The following is a 22,715-nucleotide window of genomic DNA, read 5'->3' on the forward strand; positions in this document are numbered from 1 at the left end:
TAAGTGTGATAGATAGGTTTTGCTTTTTAATAATATTAATTATGGATTAATTATTCTCTAAAACAAGATTTGTTGAGATGTTATATCAATTTTGAGGAGCAGTTTGTTACGAAAGTTGCATGGATTGTTTTGAAACTTTGAACTAATGCTCAAGTCTAATGTTTAGTAGATTAATTTGCAAATTTTTATTATTAATTTTATTTTTTTTTGAATTATTATGAAATTTGGATATCTATCTTTTTTATTATTTTGCCTGCTGTTATTACTAATTTTTTAGGTAATATTATAATTAATCTAGTTTGCTCACAATTCATTCACAAATTTAAAGACAACATTGTTTAATTTATTTATAATTAAATATAGTGTATCTCTACCATCTTTTTTTTTTACAATACAAAACTCCAACAATGTCATTTTTAAACCTCAACATATAATAATATACCTACTTAGTCAAATAAAACAGATTTATAGCCACACTTAATCCAATCATAGTACAAATAAATTTAAAAGCACCTCAATCCTTTTATGGTGTGCATTAACTTTAATCAGAAACAACACAAGTATTTTCAATGGTTAAATGAGATATAAGAGTATTCTAGAGAAGAAAAATAATCTTCTAAGAATATTAATGTAGTAACAATGCAGATTCAAAAAAAGGTAAAATTGGAGACGAGTGTAGAGATATGTGGAGATAAAGAGAATGATAATTGTGTTGTTTCTGATTAATGTACATATTTCTACATTTGTCTCTGATTTTGCCTTTTTTTTTTAAATTTGCATTGTCCACTACATTAATATTCTTAAAAGATAATTCTTTTTTCCTAGAATACTCTTATATCTCATTTAACCATTGAAAATACTTGAACCGCAGTTGTTCGTTCTACCTAGAGACAATGCATTCATAGATTAGAGAAACACTACAACAGAAACACTGAGAATTGTCGGATTTAGCGTCGACTTTTACTGATGGATTTAGTATTGGATTTTTTGACGGACAAGAGGAGAAATTCGTCGTTAGAAAAGATTACCGTCGGAACAGCTTTTCGGTCGCTAAATCCGACGATAATTAATGACACAAAAACGTAAGTCACTCGCACCAATGTTACCATCAGATTTTTCATCGGTATATTTCGCCGATATCATGGTTTAGTAAAACACGTCATTTTGATAATTTACCAGCGGATTAATCCGTCAGTAAATCTGGCAGTGAAATTAGGGTAAAATTCAAACGCGAAACCCTTACCTCTCACTTATGCGAACATTGTCTCTCTCTTTTCACTCTCTCTCTCTCTCTTCTCATCTTCTCTCTCCCTCTCCATTAAAGTTGTTATCATTGCGACTGTCGGGAGCATGTCGTTGTCATCGCTACCACCTGGTGCACCCGCTGTTACCACCCTGCACGTCGTCGTAGATGCTACTGTTGCTGTCCCCATCGCATCCTCCGCCGCGGTTGCTGTTCACATTGTCGTCACTGTCGCCTCTGTCACCTCCATGTGAAAGAGATTCTACAGCCACTATCATCAGATTTATTGTTAGTATGGTTATTTTATTTTTCAGATTATTTTGTGAGTTTAGCATTTTGTTAGAATTTTTGTTAGATTAGTGGTTAAATTTATTTAATGAAGTGTGTGATTAGGAGTTGTTGTATTAGTTCAATATAAGTAAAAATTAAATAATGTTAGGGTAGGTTAAGTATGGTGAGATTAAGAGTGCTTGAGTTGTTGGAAGATTTTAGTTGAGTATAGTGAATAATTTTTTTCATTTGCTTTAAACTTATGTCGCTTATTTTTGTGATGCTTGTTGTTAGTTTGGTGAAATTAGAATTAGATTTTAATTAATTGGAATAATAAGTTTTACTTATTCTTTTAAATTAGTTTTTGAATTAGTTTTAACTTGTGAATTTAATAAGTTGTCTTTTTTATTAGGATGGTGCTATTTTTTTCTGAGATCAGTTGAAATTTACTTTTTTGTAGTCTGTGTAGTAATATTTCATATTGGTTTTCTATATGTGAATATAATAAATTGTTTAAATTTTATGTTGGACTTACTTTTCCTAGAATAGAGTTTTAGGATGGAAATGAGAGAAGGTCACGTAGTGGTGCCTTCTTGAAACTCTTGTTTGCTGGAAAATTATAGAGTTATAAGTGTTGCGCACTAGAAAGGTTAGGATTTGATGTTTTATTAAATGTGTGTATGTTATAATTTATACCTGCAGCTGTTTTCTCTGCAAAAAACTGTTATATTTATTTAATGGATGTATTTGAATTAAGGAGAAGTTCTACCAAATTATCGTTTAAATTGTTTAAAGCATATTTGGTTTATGAGAAAATAATAATTATATTTGACGGGAGATTCTAATTATAGGGTACGCTCTACCGAATTTTCCAAAAAATTTAATAAGTTCTGTTGATTGAATTCTACGGTGTGTGTTGCAATATGATTCCAAGTCATCGTCTATGGGTGTATGATAGGAATAATGATAGAGGGAGGTTTTAAAACCTGAATTCTTTGAGAGGGTTGACGCATTCGTTGCGCAAGTCTTCAGCATGGAACCATTTAGATCTGAAGGGGTATCTAAGTGTCCGTATGATAAGTGTCGGCTGATTAAGTGGTTAGGACCTTCGGGTATCACACTTTACCTCTACTGTAATGAGCTCAAGGATAGCTATTGGACAAGAACATTCCCATCATATTTTATAAGTTAAAGAAGATATTTCCTTCATCATTTTTTGACGTTATGGAACACTTAAAAATTCACCTACCATACGAAGCAAGACTATGCGGGCCTATCCAATTTAGATGGATATACTTGTTTGAGAGGTTGATTGGTTCATTCAAGCACACCGTGAATAATAGAGCTCGGATTGAGGGCGGCATCTACAAAGCATTCCTAACTAAGAAAACATCCACATTTTACTCATTCTATTTTCAGTCTCAAGTTGAGTCACGTAGAACAAAAATTGAAAGGAACGATGAAAGGAGAGAATCCTCGTCAAGTGGAATAACATATCTAATCTTTGCTCCGAAAGGAGCTTCAATGGGTGCTGAAAGTGACTACTGGTTAGAGAAGAAGAAAATCGATGTCGCAAATCTGTATGTGTTGCTTAATTGTAACCAGATTTTACCCTACCTCATATGAGTTTATTGAGCCTTTGTAAATATTGCAATTAGTCTTATACTAACTTCTTAATCTAATCAAAATTTCTTTATCCCATTCTATCATATAGGTTATTCCAAGAGACAAATCCTGATACTTCATTGAATAATTTTTTATATTGGTTCAGAGAATATGACACCGTGCATCTAACTGACAAAATAGATTGAAAACTAGTTGCACATAGTTGGGGCCCAATGAATTAGTGCACAAGCTACCTGATATAATGTTAATGGATATCGGTTTCATTATTTATAGTGGTTGATTGAAAAAAAAAAACAGATAACACCAGTGTTTAAGTTTGTGGTAGTCATTTTGACTGATTTGATGTGCTGCACAATATAATTCAATTGGAGTATTTTTGTCACATTACATACAAGGTGTGCGTGTTTAAATGTGAATGGTATGATCCAAGTTCGCGACAAGAAACACGAAAGTACAAGGACTACGATATTACTAAAATTAATGTAACCAGAAAATGTAGGTACTATGATTCTTTTATTCTAAAATGCACGACAGATATTATATTTGTCTTATCTGGGTTCATGCAAGTTTAGTTGGATGGTTGTGGTTAAGGCTAAACCAAGAGGCCGCATCGAGTCTGATGGGATAGAGGTCAGGAACCTTATTAGATTAATGATCCAAGTCTTTCGAAAATAGTAGCTGATACCGGTGATCCAATCACCCTTAGGTCAGTCGTTATGGATGATGACATCATTGACCTTGGAATAGATGACATCAGTATGGTTTATTCCGTTGGATAAATTCCAATGATAAATAGTATACCGTCGAATTTTTTTCGTTTTTCTGACGATAAATCTGATGGTTCTCAACATTTTTCTTATAATGAAAGAATAATACAAGAATAGAATTAAGAGGAAAAGTTCCTTTCTTTGTTTGTTATAAACAATCATTCGAAATTTACCTTTCACATAGGGCATTGAAAAAACCATCTTTTAGGATTGTTAGTGGTCTTCGACTTTAACGAAACAATTAGAAGACGACAAAAATATGTTCGATCATAGGTTTTCGCACTCTGAATTACCGTTCTCTTTAAAAGCTTTCATTATTGATGGGTAACTTCTCCTTAGAGCAAATTTGCTACGAGTTCGAGCCGAATTCATCTTCTTGTGTATCCCTTTGGAGCAATTCCTGTTGCAAAGTCATAATTTAGGGTTTAAAAAAACATTAATCTAATTTAAAAATTTTCACCTAGAATCATTATTAAATTAATTAAAAAATCAAATTCAATATGTAATTTAAGAAACGTGTCATATAATCAAAATATAGTGGCTATTTTAGTATTATTTTTGTTGGAGATATGTTCCAACGAGATCAAAAACACATTCGTCAATTTTTAAAATCTTTTAAGAATCATTTTATTGATAACAATTTTTAATACTAAAATTTTTTAGATATGAAATTAGTATTTAATTTAAAAAAATAATAAAAATAATATGTGTTTCAATCATCATAATTCATAATTTATACCATAAGTATGATAGTTGGGTTTTGCTTTTCATTAATATTAATTATGGATCAATTATTCTCTAAAACATGATTTGTTGCGAAGTTATATTAATTTTGAGAAGCAGCTTGTTAGAAAAGTTCCATGGATTTCATTCATCACAACTACTTTTACCATTTCAATTCAACGTGACCAATAGATAAGAGATAAGGATGGTATTTTTTTTATTAATCCCTGTAATCATAATTCTTCCGACATATAGTTTTTTAATTTCCGAGGAGTGTGGTTGATGTCATGTTGGCATGGCAAAAATGACCTATCGAAGAGGATGATGGAAGTTGTCAGCCAGTAATATTGTGCCACGTAAGCACATGACAAAATGGCCATGTTGGTGTTGGTGGTTTACATCACACTCACTGCATAGTAAAGCCATAACAATAAGAGTGCTATCCACCTCTACGTTTTCCTCTCACCAAACTTATGATATTTTCGTATTAGTTTATGCAAAACAACCACTTTCCCAGCCTTTTGTTTTTCACATGTTAATTAAGTTCTTAAACCTTATAATAATAAGAGAAAGAGAAACCGATGGTAAGATTGGCTTATATATACTTATTTAAATTTGGAAAAGTATAGGTAGATAACGAGAATACTAAATAATGTGAACAATAGATATGTCGGATGTTCAATTCAATAGGTATGCAGGTGATTATGTTCATTATTTTTAATTAGATGGTTATTTTTTTTTATTCGAATTACTCATACATAGTTAATAATGGTTGGATGTTCAATTCACTAGGTATGGAGATGGTTATCCTAACGTTAAGATCTATGAAGTAATTTAGAGGTGGAATATTTTTTTATTTTATTGGGTCAATTCTAAAACTTATTGTCTATCTAGTAAAATTCTTTAAATTTGTACTATAACTTATTTTAACAAAAATTTAATTTTAATATACTTGATTATTGAATCTCAATAATATCTCTATCAATGTTATAACTTATAGGTAGGGAGTGTTATCAATTTGGTTTAGTTCGAATTTAGATCAAAACCAACCGATATGATCAAATGGGAGAAGAGAGTGAGTGAGAGATTTGATTCATGGAGAGGTGAGTACGTGAGGCATCAATGTGATTGATTTGTGAAGGAGCTAGGGATTTTGAAGTTTGGGGTCAAGATAAATTGGTAAAATTAGTATTATTTTATATTATTTTAGTCCGATTTCGTTTTAGTGTCAACCTAAAATTAGACTGAATCAATCGATTTTGCTAAAAAAAACACCAAAAAGATAATTTTTTTGATTTTAGTTTCAGTTTTTATAAATTTTGGTTCGATTTGACTGATCAGTTGGATTTGATTACTAATACCTCTATTTATAAGAATTTTAATAGCATCATTTGCTAATTTTTATGAGCTATTTAGAATGAAAAAGTTTGATTTCACCTAGAGTGAAGCTCCTAACTAATTTGTGATTTTGGAAAAATTAAATATAAAGAAAAAACTTATAAGATATGAAAATTTGTAAGAAGATATGGCGATTTATTTATTGTGCGAAGAAAATATAGAAACTCTCCATCATTTATTCTTTACTTGTAAAAAACTTTATAGAGTTATATATAAAACTAGGGTATTAAATGAGTGTGAAATTTTGTAAGTAGATATGACGAAGTATTTATTGTGCGAAGAAAATATAGAAATTGTCCATCCTCTTTTTTTACTTGTAAAAGACCTTATGAGTTATATACTATAAGACTAGGGTGTTAAATGGGTGTGGCCAGAGATAGCTCTAAATATGTTTTTTGAGGTTTTGAATATCATGTAAAGTACTAAAAAATTTGAGGAAGGAGTAGGTTTTTTTTTTCCTTATGGTAGTGCGGATTGTTTGGAAGTGTAGGAATAATAAAATTTCCCGAAATGAAGTGTTTAATTTTGAAGATATAATGAGATAAATTATCACAAACAAAAATCTAGGCAGACTGAAAGAATGGATTGAAGGGAGTCTAAAAAGAGGACTAGATAAGAAAAGAGTTCCAATGAGTGTAACATTTTATTTTTTATAATTTATGTTTTATTTTTATTTGGTTGCTCAAAAAAAAAAAAAAAATTGTATGATCTGTCTAAGAACTTGAAACTGACATAATTGGCGTTGTCAGAAGCTACGAAAAGCCTCCCACCATGGCACCATCCATAAGGTAGATCCTATAATCTTAAATCACTTAAATATTTCTTACACTCTTTTAATTTAAACGTCAAAGTAAATGGTTTTTAGGTATCATTTCACCTTTCATCAGAATTCGTCACAATTTCTAGTTTTCCACGACGTGTTCCCATCCTTTTCCCTAATCATTATTGAATATTTTGACTTATAATTTTTTCAGTATATTTTATTTTCGTTATTTTGTGAATTAAAAGGTTAAAATGATAAAATCATATTTTCTCTTAATTTTGTGCATAATATGGCATATAAATTTAAGAAATGAGTTATATGATCATTCTTCTAGATAATAGATGTTTTGGAATGAATAATATTCTAAAGATGTATATGTGAACGGAAAGTGTTTATACTTTATACTTGGTAATGAGTCAACTTTACTTCTCAACTTGCCCAAACCAAAGTATTTAATTTAATTTCCTTCCTATTAAATACCCATAAATAATATGACTTCAAATTTTTCTTTAAGAAATGTGCCAAAAACTTGTATTATTTGTGATTGGAGATGACATTCTAATAAATTTGGATTCTCTAAATTTTGAATTTTTACTTTAGAAAATAAAATGTGATCTCTCACTTTTAAATAGTTTCTTTTTCATATTTTTTCTTGATTCTACCTATGAAATAAATAATAAAAAATTATATTTTATCATCTAAAATAAAATTCAAAATTTAAAAGATTCAAATCCTACTCTAATTATCTTTATATGATGCATCATGTACCAAATATATATATATATATATGCTCAATTGACCTTTGTCACTTGTGCATGCATGTATGATATACGAAGTAACCCAACTTGCTATAAAGGGTAATTTACTTTAAACAAATGAATGTCATTTTAAATTATACAAATATCTTAAATAAAAATAAATTACACCCTTACTTTTAACATATTTATAAAAATCGAATCAATATAACTTAATTTATATATTTACACATAAATCGAATCACATTAATTTGTTTTAATATGAGATCTAGTAAATTAAAATAGGATAATTAAATTTATTAAAGAAAAACAAAAAAATATTGATTCATACTAAATTGAATAAGATAAATTCAAATTAAAATAGACGTGTGACCTATTTCTATTAGAATATCTATATAATTTTAAGAGCAATGCTAGGGGTCAGCAGTTTTATTGAATTTTGGCCAGCATGTAACCAGCAGAGGAATGTGAGCCATTGGATGAAATTTCACACCAATCTCACACCATCAAATCATCATTAATGGCTAGTTGATGGCTAACAATCACAAAAATTGCTGGCTCCCTAGACTTTTCCTAATTTTAAATACCATTCATTTTATCAAAGTAAATTATCTTTATATAAAAATGCATGTGTGTATGAGATGAGAGAAAAATCACTGTAGAATAAAGGTTTAATCGTTTTTGTCCTCACGAAAATTTCATCACCAATTCATGTAGTTCCTCAAGTAGGGTATTTGGCAATTTGAAACAAGTATAAGAATACGTAGGAATTGCCTCTTGAGAGTAGATTTCGTTTCTAATCTTGCAATCGTTGACTAACCTTCTCATTCACATATGAGAATGTTTGTTTCTTTGACTCGTAAATTTTTGAAGCGTGACAAAAAAAAATAGTGTGGCAACATGATTTTTTTTTTTTTCTTGTAGTGCCAAAGTACTTGTCTTGATGACCAACATTGAAAACATTAAATGAAGCTGCTAATTGCTGCCTTAATCTGTGAAGATATGTTAGAGCTAAAGAGTAGTAAATATGTGAGGGTTGCTAGTTATTTATTTAAAATTGTAACATATAAACAAACCCTGAAACTAAATTTTCAGCTTGTGTAAGAAATGTTAAGATCTTTATTCTCTATATTTATTTATTATTATTAGGACTGGTGGCTTTGGACGATTTCAAGTTGACTAACAAATAAGGGACACCTGATTAAAATTTCTAGTTATATCTCAATGGTGCTTATGACTAATCGAAGGATGGTAAGTTTGAACAAGATTGTTACATAACTGTGAACACAAGGAAGGATTTCAATGGCGAAGAAGAAAACAAAGTGAATCAACTGCACTGCATGATGTTTAAGATGTTTCTTGTGGTTGGGAACCTTAACCCCAAGTTACATGATGTTACAGGTGAAATTAAAGACAAACGTGTAATGGTTAAAAAAATATATCTTTACATGAAGATAATGAAAATAATTATAAAATCTTCATGATAATATTTACCATTTGTTATTAGTATTCCGTATTTATAAATGCACACTATATCACTCGCAATAACCCACAACGCAGAGAATGCCTGAGCCACTAAAAGAAGGCGAAGACACTAAAAAGATCTTAGGTTTTGATTTATTTCTTTTTAATTTAAATTTAGATTTTAATTTGTTTTAATTTTAAAAGATTTATTCAAAATTAAAAATTAAAAAAATTGGTTAAAAATTCAGTCCTAGTATAGAAGGATTTGATAAAAAGTCTAACTTATTAGGTTGGATTTACTTTAAATTTGTGACCACTTTACAAAAATTTCGCAACGCAAAACGACGTGTCACACCGATACATTTATTTGTCATATCCATTGCGTATTGGGGTGATGCAAATGCGCCAACAATATTAATAAATTCGTGTTTCATAGGTGGAGCGTATAAATTTTTATAGGCATAGCAATCATCATTCTTAATCGTGAAGTTGAGAAAAAGTACCATCATCAACCATCACCTAAGTAAAAAGTAGAAAACATATTTTATAAAAAAAATTGACTAAAAAATAAATCGCAGCACAGGATAATTCGATAAAAGGTTCAATTCGAGTCAGATTCGCTTCAGATTTGTAATCGCTTTACGAAAATTTTGCCACACAAAATGACGTGTTACACCGATACACTCATTTGTCGTATCCATTACGTGTCGGAATGATGCGAATACGTCGACACATTAATAAATATGTTTCATAAGTAAAAGCTATAAATTTTTATAGGTATCACAATCATTATTTTTAATCTCGGAATTGAAAAAAAACACCGCCACTACCACAAAATCGGAAGATAGCGACGAACAACTAGCAGCTGTTTTCATAATCGCAGCTATCTAATGGTTTTCCAGCAGTTTTAGTAGTGAAAATTGGAAGAGCAGCTATTTAATATGGTTTTGCCACGAATTTTAAAGAATCGAAGCTAATCCACCATTTTTTGGCGATATTTCAATCTCCCCCTTTCCAAAAACACAACAACACTCAGCAACATCATAAAAAAAAAAGAGAGAAACCTAAAGAGAAAAGAGGGAAAAACGCAGAAGCAGAGGGAAGGGAGGAAGGAGCCGGGCCGGCGCTGCTGGGTTCTCGGCCGCCGTCGCGTTGTCGCGCCGTCAGAAAGCCAGAACCGCAAGAGAAAGAACCGCGAAGAGAGAGGGAGATCGCATCAGCTCACCGCGAAGCTAGCACCGTCGTCGTCCTCATCGCGGGTCTTCACTCTTCACCATTGCGTCTTGCCACCGTCGCCACCACTAAGCTTGCTGTCGTCGCCACTGAAGCCGAAGAGAGAGAGAGAGTTCGCGAAGAGAGGGAGTGCGCGTGCTCACGAAGGAGACGAACGACGAAGAGTGAAGGAGAAGCAGAAGACGATGAACGCGGGGGAGAAGGAGGAGGTCCGTTCTTGCACCGTCCTACTCTGTTGCTGCCGCCACTGCCGTCGATTGGGGTCAAGGCCGTCGCCGTCGCACCCTGTTCCCGTCGCCATTAGGGTTTGCTGCTGCTGCCATTGATAGAGTTGCCACTGGGAGGACCCGAATAGGGAGAGGAGGTCGCCATCGCACACGCCGCCACCAGTTACAGCCGTCGCCGAAACCAGGACAGATTCACTGGTGACTCTGCTTCTTCCTCTTTTGAAACTGTTCTGCTTCTATTTTGTTCCACTATTCTCCTAACTTTCTTTCTATGTACTTTGAAATTGGTTTTGCTCATTTTTTTTTACCCAGTAATTGCTTTGTTTCATCGATGCTATGTCTTGTTTGTTTTTCAAATTTAATTTTGCTGCCTGGTAATTGTGTTACTGAAACTGGTATCAAATAATAGTGTAAAGGTCATGCAGATTTTGTTGCTGTAAGCTCTTATTCACGAAAGTTTCTAAGTTCATTTCACTATATGGAACAATGAGAGAAAAACTCAGATTCTATTGAAGGGAAGAATTAAATTTCAAATCTGCTTATTAAAGCAATTCAAGTTAAAGAGGAATAGAGTAGTTTGATATTATTTTATATTGTAACCATATATGAACAGTATATGCATATATTTCTATTGAGCTAATGCTGTGCCTTCTGATTTATTGCCTAAGAAATGAATGGATCGAGGCAGCCATGGATCATCTTCAAAACTGCATGTGCCTAAGGATTCTCATGGTATTTATTGCTTGATGTTCATATCAATTTTGGTTTGCTTGATCGATCTTTGCACCCTATAGGAATTGATTGTGTATGGTTCCTTTTCTACTGTTTCATCTCTTATTTGCCCCTTATATCATTTCTAATTCTTCAAACACTGGTGATAGATTATTTTCTTTGTTTAGGCCCAAGCTCTCCTCAATCAATTTAGAAGTCAAAGACATAATGCGGGGATGGGCTGATTTTGAATCCTCAAGCTGTTGTACCGTCCAAAGGTTTTGAATTAACTTTTTATAGTACTTCTCTAATTTATGCATTATTACATGGTGCAAATAATGTGTGTAAAGGTGTTTTGCATTATCACTAGTGTTCACTTAATTAGACTCTTAAACAGCTTAAACTCACTAAACTGCTTCTCAATTTCCAGAGGCACAAAGTTCACATCAAGAAATGAATTTATGTGTCTTTATTCATAAATTTAATTCATGAACTAATTCACTCTTCTGCAATTCTTCCTTATCTCACCTTTTGACCCAGTTAAGGGCAGCATGTTCCCATCTTAATCATTCCAGTAACAAAGTCAGAAACAAAGGCCTTATTATTCTGACTATAGGCCTTAACAAGTGAGTCAATGGATCCACCATTGAAGAGTTCTTAGACAGAATGAAGGAGACCCTTTTTTGTTGATGAAGTTCTTGTAGTAGTTGTTCTCAAATGTGTGCGTGTTTGGAGGCCTAAGGGTGCTAAATTGTTGTCTCTTATGCCATTATTAAGTGAAAAGCTATTTTTTTCAATTTTTACCCCTTTTTTTATTTATCTTCAAGTTGTTCTTTTTCATGTTCTATTTTTCTATCTGTCTATGTTTCTGACAAAGAAGGTTTGTGCATATATGTTTGTCTCACTAGACATGTTAGCTTTTTTTATTTTTTAACATAAAAACCATAAAAGAGGAATTGTATATATGAGCTTGGCTGTGATGGAATAACATACATGTGTAGTGCTTAGTCTTTATAAGATAAAAATATGGAATAACATGCATGTGTAGTGCTTAGTCTTATTGTGCACATACCTGCTATTTTATATTCTCCTGTATCAACTGAATTGTTGAAATGGTATTGTATTTTTTTTTACATGTATTTGTAATTAATTAATCTAGGTGGCATTTTGAATCGTTAGTTTTTGAGATTCAATTGAAAAGAATTGAGATTTGTTTAATAGATATCACACTAGTATTTTGGTTATGGTTGGAAAGGGGCGGTGTTTTAGTAGACATGCAGATCAGATAATCTACACTCTCTTGGAATTGATGCAATTTTGAGCTGTTGATTTATGCTATATATGGATTATGCTTCTAAATTTGCTTATTATTCAGTGTTACAGCTCACGATCTTGTTGACATTATCAAGGCACAGCTTCAAAGGTACTATCTGTCTGATGTACACAAGTCTCTTTTTGAGAATTGGGAGTACTAACTAGTCTTTAAGTCTTTCTCTTTTGAAGCACTAAAATATTGATACTTTGAACCTTTCTTATCTGTCTTGAATAGGCCCTTTTGTTGACTATGCTGCATTCAAAAATATACCCTTTTAAAGGTATGCTAGCTGCAAAGATTGAATATGAATGCAAAATGAGAGGAGCACAGCGAATGGAGTGAATGCCTCTCTATTGAATTAATGAACTGCTTAAGGATTTCTTTCATTTATGATTACTTTTGTGTTTTTAATTGATAGTTTAAGAACCTTTCACATTTATCAATGATTAATTGCACGCTTTCTCTTGTCCTATATTGTACTTCATAACAGATTCAATCCTATCGTTGGTGGTGGGCTGAATGCAAGTGTCATACACTATTTGGGAAATAACCAAAAGCTTAATTTTGTTATCATCACCAAATGCTGTCTCCTAGTATTTATTTTTTATTGTTCAATTTTTATCACATATTTGGCAGATTAAACAGGGAGATCGTATTTTGATGGATGTTGGATGTGAGTTACACGGTTATGTTAGTGTTATTCATACTTGGCCTCCCTGTGATACTGACCTGAATATTTCCATGATAGAGATATTTATGTTTTTTTAGTGTCACTTTTTGTTTCCTTCAGTTGAATGTTAACTTATTATATACTCAATTAGCTTCCTGAAGCTTTATCTATAAACAAAAACCCACTCAAATCTGTGGCGATTTAAAACTGTCGCAGATTTTTTTTAAATCTACTGGTCAAAATAGCGGCGGTTTTGCAACTGCCGCAAAGTCAATTATCTGATTTGCAACGGTTGTGCCAGCGATTTTTCAAAACCGCCGCAAAATCAAATCTCCACCCCTTAATAGGCGCGCTTGTGGAACCGCTGAAATTTCGTTTCGCAGCAGTTAAAAACTGCCGCAAATTCTTAAAAAAACCACCGCTATTCAGCGTGTCTCTTGTAGTGCGCTACCAATCATCACCCAAATAGAAGGTAAAAACATATTCTATAAAAAAAATTTAAATTTAGGATTCCAAGATGTGATATATATACATATATTTCGTATATGCATAAAAAGTTTTACTTTCTAATTATGCATACCACCCATACTATAAATTACGAACATACCTAACATAATAAGAAAGAAATATAAGAAATTCGTTTCCTTTCTATAAATGGTTAATTGAAGCCATAACTGCGAAAGATGAAATGTATACGAATATCTGCTGAAACGTTTGTCAAGTGATAATTTATTGGCCCTATATGTTTAATAATTATTTAGTTAATTTTTTGGTGTATAAATAATAATTTTGTTGTTTAATTAAGAATTTTTACTAACAAAATTACATGTATGTTGCAAAATACTGACATGATTGCTTATAAACAAAAACAAAAAGAAAGCAAAGCTTGTCACGTTGTGCACAATCCACTCTTTATATCTCTCCACAAAATATCAAAAAATTATTGTCAACGATCCTTAAACCTGCTTTACTTGCAACTTGCAAGTTGTACTTATGAGGTCTTTCACGCCCCTTAACTATATATCTTCAAACTCATATTATGAAGAGAGAATTTATACGATAAAATTATTTATTTTAAAAATTTACGTTATTAAATAGAAATATTTATCATATCATTTTTTGTAAAGATTTTTTTTAGATTTCTCACATTATTCTTTAACTTGACGTATTAGAGATTAATTCATGGAGTAGTGGATTTGAATTATACTCAGGATTACTGAACAATAAATTACTATATATATAAGACAAGATTATATACCTGTTATGTTTTTAGATTTTTTGAACTTCGATATAATTTAGAAACAGTTGGGGTAGAATTTCAATAATTGAATTTCATTTATTCCTTACAACTAGTTATAGTGGTTGGTGTCCTATGTTGTTATTTTTTGGTTTGTTCTTAACATGAGATGAACTCATCAACAAAATTATTGTATTTGCTAATTTGTGTCTGTAGGAAAGAATTGAGGAAATTGAGCAACAGAATGAGTCATTTAGGGTGTTGTATCAAAATGATTCATTGCTCAGGTTTTCGAAAAAGATAAACTGGGTAGAATACGTGGTGTGGGTTTTGGACCGACTCCTAGTCAACTCTTCGGTCCAAATTCACATGCGCCAGGCAACGGAGTCCAATTAGAGGAGACTCAGAGGAAACTATGCTTGGACTGCAGGCAGAGCTGGAAGGCGAGAAGTTGAAGAGGAAGGCAATGGAGGATGAGGCAGCAGCAGAGAAGAAAAAGATGAAGGCGATGGAGAGTGCTCTGATTTATCTGTTTCAACGGTAGGGTGAGGAGCTGCCACCATATATCACTGCAGGGATGAATTTCGTGGAATGATAGAGTGAAAAATAGAATATTAGGATTGGAGATATTTTGCATTAAAGCAAACATTTTATTGAATTAGACTGAGCAACTCTTTGAAAGAGATTTCTTTTTGTTCGTATTTTGATGGATATATTATTTTGTTTTGCGTATATTTCAATTTTGTTTTTGCTACAAGTTTAGATTCTAATTTTGAAAATTTTCATTCTTAAAATAATAAAAAATATAAAAAATTAAAAAAATAATTAAATAGTATTTTAAACCAATTATGTGTGTTTTTTATTATTTGTCCAAATTTTTTTTAATTTCTCTTAAATTAGCAACGATTTTAAACTGCCTCTGTTTGGGTTCAAAGATTCCAAAATCTGTTACATCTAGCGGCGGTTTGCAACCGCCGGTAACTGTAACCAAAACTATAGTGTCATTTAGCGGCGGTTTCAAACCGCCGCTAAACGTGCGAGAATTTGGACATATCATAACAAATTGCGACGGTTTGGAAATCACTAGTAAATTTGAAGCAAATCATGACAGTCTCATTTGGCAGCGGTTTTCTATTGGTGTGTCGCAAAATTTTGATTTAGCGAGCATTCATGTTCATGGCGGTTCGGTTAACCGCTGGCATTTTATTTTGCGGCGGTTTAAAACTGCTGCTAATTCACACCTCTCTTGTAGTGATTTAACTCTTAATATTTACTAGAATAAATCAATGACGGAGTGAGTTAATTACTTGACCAATCTAAATTAGTTTATAAAAACTTTTTTTTTATTTAAACTATGTACCATAAATATGTATTTTTTTTCTTTTGCTGTGTACTAATTTTTTTCATTTTTAAAAATCTAAATACAAAAATCAAACTCTAAAACCTTGTAATTATAAAAATTAAATTTCAATATTATTTATAAAATTATTATAACATGTACCTTTACAAAATATGTTTGTTTGGAATCTTTATTAAGTGTGAACACAGATTAATGGTAATTGTGACGTGTTACTACCCTTATACATACGCACATGGTCATTATCAAGAGTGGTATGTGGCATGAAAAGAGTGAGCAACGAAAGCAAAGTGAGCAATGTAGTTAATCACACGTATGTATTATGTGTCTACCACTACTTACTTACCCTTTAATTTCTTGCCCAAAATCCGTGAATGTCATCTGCCTTTTGAGCGCAATGTTTGGGGTTTGGAAAATGAAGAAAATATAAATAAAGTAAACCACTGAAAATCTACCCAAATTATTTTATTGTTAATAAAAATATTATGAATTTTTGTGTAAAAAATGAAACTCTACTAAATGAGCGCAGCCACATTATATTTCTTTGTTAACGGAGCAAGTTTTTATTTGTAACTAAATATTTTTATTGATAATAAAATCTGATAATATTTTTTATTAGCATTAAAATAATTCAACTACATTTTTAGTAGTTTACCTATAAATAATGTCAATTGCCAAATGCCAAGACTGATAACTTAATAACCGGTTAGATACTTCACCGCCCTTTATTCATAGCCATGAGGTATTTAAATCTAAACCGATTTAAATTAAATTACTCATTCAATTTAATTCAAATTAAAAACCGATTAAAACTGCATTTATTTGGATTTGATTTAATTTTATTTTTTGCAAACCGTTATATTGAATCGAATTTTAAATCTATTTTTCATAACCGATCCAATCCAATCCAAATCGCACAATGTGCTATAATATTATTATATTTATAATTATATTTATAATATGTTCAATTTGTTATACATTTTTCTATTATTTATCTATTATTATTATTTAATAAATATTTTATGTTCAAAATATTATTTATTTATTTATTTTAACTAACCTATAATTTTATTTCTATTGTTATGTTATCGTTGGCTTTTTAAAATATTGTTAAGACTTGTTATGTCATTGTTGGTTATTTAAAATTTGTTATTGAAACTTATTATATGTATTTATTTATTTTTATTTAAAAAACTGCAAATCCAAACCGATCTAAACCACTTGTAATTGAATCGGATTGGATTTTCAAAAAAATCCATCCAATCCAAACCGCACTACACATAAATTAAACATTCGAATCGGATGATTTTTTTTTAAAATTGAACCAAACCGCACCGCAAACACCCTAACCCATATCCATTAGCCACTATTTCATCCAACTTAGCAATATTTCCTTTTCAAGTTTATAGGTTATAGATATGATTATTTATATATTTTTTTATCAATTTAATTTTTAGGATAATTAATTTTATAATATAATATTAAAATTTTTATAATTTAAAAATTTAGAATTTAATTTTTATTTTAAAAAATTAATAAAAAATTTTAATATAAAATAATTACTAAAAATATAATTATTTATGTGGTTTTTTTTATTATTTTAATTTTTTGAAATAACTGATTTTATGGTAAGTTTAATAACTTATGTATTAAATACTTGTCTGGTTTCATATTTAGCCTAATCATTTTGATTGATAGTAAAAATTAACTAACAAATTTAAACACAAAATCATGTAATTTCGCATGCCGAATTCGAAACTCTTTTATCAGAAAATTGTTGTTATTTCCTTCTCAATCATCACATGCATTTGATCAAGCTAAGTACCTTGATCAATTATCCAGCACAATCAAAACTTATTACCACCGGACTACTTTTCGTATATATATTTCTCATAACTGTAAATGAATAAATTATCAGATCATAAAAAGAATTATGGTTTGCGCAGCGGTATCAAATACTTGCAATTTTGTTAAGGAATCAACTAGTTAGAGTGATTTCTTATTAATGTTACTTTTTAGGAGGGATTTAGCTATTATAAAAATCATAGTTGTCATAATCGGACAAGTTAGATTAACAAATTATTGAATTAGTTAATTCGATTATAATTAAATAATTATATAAAATTTAATTTAATTTTTTTATTTTTAGTTTTATTTTATATTAGATTAACTATTATTTTTAAATTTTAATAACTTATCAATTAGTTTATATTTATTAAAAAAATAAAAATTATAATTATAAAAATAAAAAATATACTGTAATTAATATTTGTTTAGTTTGTAAATATAATTTAATTTATTCACGTAATATTTTTAATAAAAAAATCATCGATTGCAAATAAATAATAACTTAGTCAATTTGATTGGAATATTTTCTTTAGTTAATTTTCATCAATTTTTATTAAATTTGATTAAATTTGATCAAATTAATTATTTAATATTTAAATGATGATTCAATTTGTTTTTTTATTCGAGTTTCGACCGATCAAACCGAACCGAATTAGATAACTACGATAAAAGTCATGTAGAGAAGTTGGCGAGATCTTATATATTATAATTAATAATTAATTAATCAATAGATGAAAGAATAAACAAATGGTGTGGGGCCATGTATGCGATTGATCCTTAATGCTTCATCAATCATCATCATCAAATTCATCATCAAGCTTCGACGATCCCCCAATGATTTGATGTCATTGGTTTCGCACTTCCAATTTGAAAAGTATATATAAGATAAGATAAATAAAAATAATAATAATAATAATAATATAATAAAGGCTTAATGAATGAAAACCCCCACATAAAAACTCTTCACTCTTCGTCTCTTCCATCACCTAGAAATTGAATCATACATTGGTAGTTCTAGAAAGGAAAAAAAAAATACAGGTAACGACTGCAGAACTACCAACCTTCCTTTGTGTATTTCTACGCTTTTCACACACGTGTCAAGATCGTAACACGTGATACGTGTCAATTAAGCAAGCAAAAACTAGTTCACATCACACCCGCAGCATAATAATAATAATAATAATATATTTTAAAAAGTTTCTTTTGAAGGTCTACTGAGATGAGAATTTTTTTTAAAAATTAATTATTCTATTAATTTTTATAATTTTATTAAATTTATAATTAAATTTTTAAAAAATTTCAATTAAATTTTTGTTTTTAATTTTTTAATTAAATCTGTATTAGTGTAAAGAATATTCGATTTAATAGAATATTTTTTTATAAATTAAAAATATTTATAATTAAAAATTTAATTAAATATTTGATTATATATTTTTAAGAAAAATATTTTATTAATTTTAATATTTTTTATATACAAATTTAATTAAAAAATATAAGTATAAATTTAATAAAATTATAAAAATGACAGACCGATTAAACTAAAAATAAAAAGTGTATAATGACTAGTGAGATCGAGGAAGAAGGAGTGAGTGATGGCGGCAGGCGTGAATTAATGGGCTCACACATACATTACCAAACTTTAGCACAGTCTTACCCAATTGGGCACTGTCCCATTCTCTAATTTCTCTTACTTTCATGTGCACTTTTTCTTTGCATAGTTTTTCTAAGGACAAGTTTACTAAGTAGTTCAGCATGTAGGTAAAATTAGCGGAAGATTATGATGTGTTTTAAGAATGAGAAATTAATAACTAAAATTACTGACACGAAATAATAATAATAATTAACACAACAAACTTTTTTATATTGTAAATAAATAATCAAATTTGTCAAATTATCTAATAATTTTTAGTTATTAATTTTACACAAAGTTGGTCTAATAATAAAAATTAGTTATGATTAGTATTATTCTAAATTTTATTGTTAAATTTGATTAGGCTTAGTTCATAAAAAAATTTAAATATGTAACATTATTCTAATTACATATACTTACATATTAATAAAAAAATATTCATGCATAAATTATTATATTTTTCACATTTTTACGACTTTATCAAAATAAACACGATACTTGAAGTTTTTTTCCTGCTACATTCTTGTTTTGTTGCTTTTGTGTTACTGGTTTTTGTATTTTGATATTAATACTTTAAAATGTTCTATAAATATTCGTTATTTGTTGAGAAAAATAATAATAACTGCCTAACAGACTTAAAAAAAATATCATTAAAGATAGTACAATAAAAAAAAGTAGAAGCGAATAAAATATTCTAAACTAAACTTATATAGACCACTTAACTAGTAAATTATGAACTCAACTACTGGTTATCTTTCTTGTTAGTGTTTTAGAATCTGTCTTATACATATACACATAAAAACAAAATTAAAAAATTTTAAAAAATTCCCAAAAAATAAAAATCTAAGCTAATAAGCAAGTTCCACAACCCCTGCCATTCACATTCACATTCACACCCTATATATGACATATCCCATTTCACAACCGCCACACACTTTCCTTCATTTCAACCAAACTCTTCTTCGCTCTTTCCTTCCTTCTTTTCATCGTTATTTCTCTCTCTGCGTTAAAAAAGAAAGGTAAAGCCAAAACGGAACCGCATTCTTCAAAGCAAAAGTGCCTGCCATGATGCAACAACATGAACCTTCTTCTTCTTCTTCTTCTTTTTCTTTACACGTGTCACCATCTCCCAGCTTCAGCAGCTACTCCTCCGAAACTCTCGCCGATATCGCCGCCCGCGTCATCAACGAGCTCCGCCAAAACCCTCACCAAAACGACGCCGCTTCCGTCCTCGAAGACGACGACGAGTCGCTCTTCCCGCCCTGGGAAAATGAAAACGACAACCACCGCCACCAAAACGACGACAAAGCCAACCAAAACGACGACGATGACTTCGAGTTCACGTTCGTTTCAAGAGAACAAAACACTTCGCCAATTTCCGCAGATGACATTTTCTACAACGGTCAGATCAGGCCTCTGTACATGTACCCTCTCTTCGGCGCTCCTTTAAGAAACGACATCAACAACGCCGTCGTTTCTTCGGTTTATTCTCAACAAGAGGCTCCCGTTCCCGTTAATTACGACGATGCTTCCACAACGATTCAGCGTCGTTTACCTCTAAGGATGCTGATGTTCGAGGAATCGTGTTCGTCTGAAAACGACAGCGTCGTGGACGACGATAACAGTCTCGAAAGAGTTCCAGAAGGAACGTACTGCGTTTGGAATCCAAATAACGCGAAAGTAGCTGCGAGGGACAGGAATAACAAGAAGAGCAACTCCACTGGCACCTCTTCTTCGAAGCGGTGGAAGATTCGAGAACTTCTTCTTAGGAGCCACAGCGATGGAAAGGGTAACAAGAATAGGGGTAGTACCAGTGGTAACGGTAACGGTGACGGTGGTAGTGGTAGTGATCTTGATAAGAAGCGTGATTTTGTGTTTGGAGTTACGAGCAAGAGGACAAGCAAGGTTGCGGCAGCGAAGGCGGGATCTGGTGACGGTTACGGCGGCGCGTCGGTGGAGCGTGATGGAAAGAGCGGTAGGAAGTCGGTGTTTCCGTATAGGCAGGAGTTGATTGGAATTTTCGCAAATGTCAATGGGGTTGGTCGTAATTTGCACCCCTTTTAATATCAATTTTAATGATATTTAACTATTTAGAGTATTATTTTATTTTTTTATTTTATGAATTTGGTTATCAAATTATGTAATATTTTTTGTTTGTTTTTTCCCCTACTTTTTGCTGAGGGTCTCACCATGTTAATACGATTTTTTTTGGTAATTTAATGACATAGTATACTGCTAATAACTAATATTTAATAAGAATATGAGATAGATTTAGATTTAACGTATAATTCTTTTTAATATTTGCATATATTATATAATTTATAATATTGTAATTTTAATTGTATTTTAGGTAACAAGTATGTTGTGACAAGCATGAAAGAAATGTTTTGTGAATTGTGACTTACTTGAGATTATATAATTTATTCATATATTAAACCTTTTAATTTCCTATGAGTTATGATTTTCTAGGAGAAATTAACGATAATGGATTGGTGGGGTTTGTTTGGAATTGAATCGGCACACACATGACATGATATAGTGGATTTCAGCAAAAGAAGGATGGCCAGTATATGGGTTTACTTTTTCATGTGCCAACTCACAGAAGGATTTCTTATTAGAGAAGCCTATAATGACTGTATCATATGATAATGATAGTAATATAATTAACGATATTTAGGTTTCTTATAAAATCAGCATAAATCTATATTTGCGGCATTGGCGACACAATCGGCACAAGTAATTAGAAGGATGATGGGTGTGCTTAGCAAATTTTGCATATGAATATGGTGTGCTAAATTGCTAATGCAGCCTAAATTGACAGAGTTTGTTTTTTATTTTATTTTTTATTTATTTTGCAGTATCGTGTGGGTCTCACACGGCACAAACTTGGATAACAAGATTATGCTAAAGTGTGTGCCTAGAAAAGCAAAAGACTGTATTATATGTGCTAAAGTAATCATATAGTAGAATAGTAAAAGTTGATGTACACATAAAAAAAAGGAAGAATAATATTAAAAGTTGTAATAGAAATGGTCTTTCTAGATATTAGCAGCTTTGGACCAACGGGATTTGGCAATTGCATGGAGAAGTTAATTCAACTTAAAAAATTAACAAGAGAAGATAGACATGTCCGAAACACTAAGGAAGAAAATTTTAGATTTTTGTTAAATCTTATTTATGATGAAAGCATTAGCAGGGGAAGTTTTGTTTTTCATGTTATTTGGTGTATGTGTGGTATAAACACCGCTCACATGATCAAGATTTTTCAAGTATTCGAATGAACAAATACGAAACCACTCATATCTTATCTATGAGCATATGTCACAAAAAGTGAGTTAGTTCAAGCACATGCAAAAGAAAGATTGGAGAGGAAAAACCTAGATGCATGAGGAATAGGATAACGTTTACCCTTAAGAACAATGAGAAAATTCCAATCCCATAAACTTTGTTGATTTCTTTAGTTTTAGAGTTTAATTTG

At 30.9% G+C, this 22,715-nt stretch overlaps 1 protein-coding gene and 1 long non-coding RNA gene across 6 annotated transcripts; both read left to right on the top strand.

Annotated features, from left to right (window-relative positions):
* The first annotated feature begins 9,916 nt into the window (after positions 1–9,916).
* Positions 9,917–13,258, top strand: LOC112718343 (uncharacterized). 5 transcript variants are annotated; one of them, XR_011866881.1, is made up of 5 exons: positions 9,917–11,201; positions 11,369–11,458; positions 12,556–12,603; positions 12,730–12,833; positions 12,986–13,258. It is a non-coding gene; the product is annotated as an uncharacterized lncRNA (long non-coding RNA). The 5 variants fall into 5 exon arrangements; XR_003160772.3 differs by lacking the exon at positions 12,986–13,258 and having other exon boundaries at positions 9,917–10,667; positions 11,138–11,274; positions 12,730–12,977; XR_003160773.3 differs by lacking the exon at positions 12,986–13,258 and having other exon boundaries at positions 9,918–10,667; positions 11,138–11,201; positions 12,730–12,977.
* A 6,541-nt stretch (positions 13,259–19,799) lies between these two features.
* LOC112716314 (uncharacterized) lies at positions 19,800–21,457 on the top strand. The gene has a single exon (XM_025768200.3). It carries the CDS (start codon positions 20,303–20,305, stop codon positions 21,299–21,301), a length of 999 nt encoding a protein of 332 aa, XP_025623985.1. The 5' UTR covers positions 19,800–20,302; the 3' UTR covers positions 21,302–21,457.
* Positions 21,458–22,715: the final 1,258 nt, after the last annotated feature.

The sequence above is a fragment of the Arachis hypogaea genome, chromosome 10 (assembly GCF_003086295.3).
Source record: "Arachis hypogaea cultivar Tifrunner chromosome 10, arahy.Tifrunner.gnm2.J5K5, whole genome shotgun sequence".
Classification (NCBI taxonomy): domain Eukaryota; kingdom Viridiplantae; phylum Streptophyta; class Magnoliopsida; order Fabales; family Fabaceae; genus Arachis; species Arachis hypogaea.

Excerpts from the sequence above, each read along its gene's own strand:
- LOC112716314 (XM_025768200.3), top strand. The coding sequence starts at position 20,303 with ATGATGCAACAACATGAACCTTCTTCTTCTTCTTCTTCTTTTTCTTTA.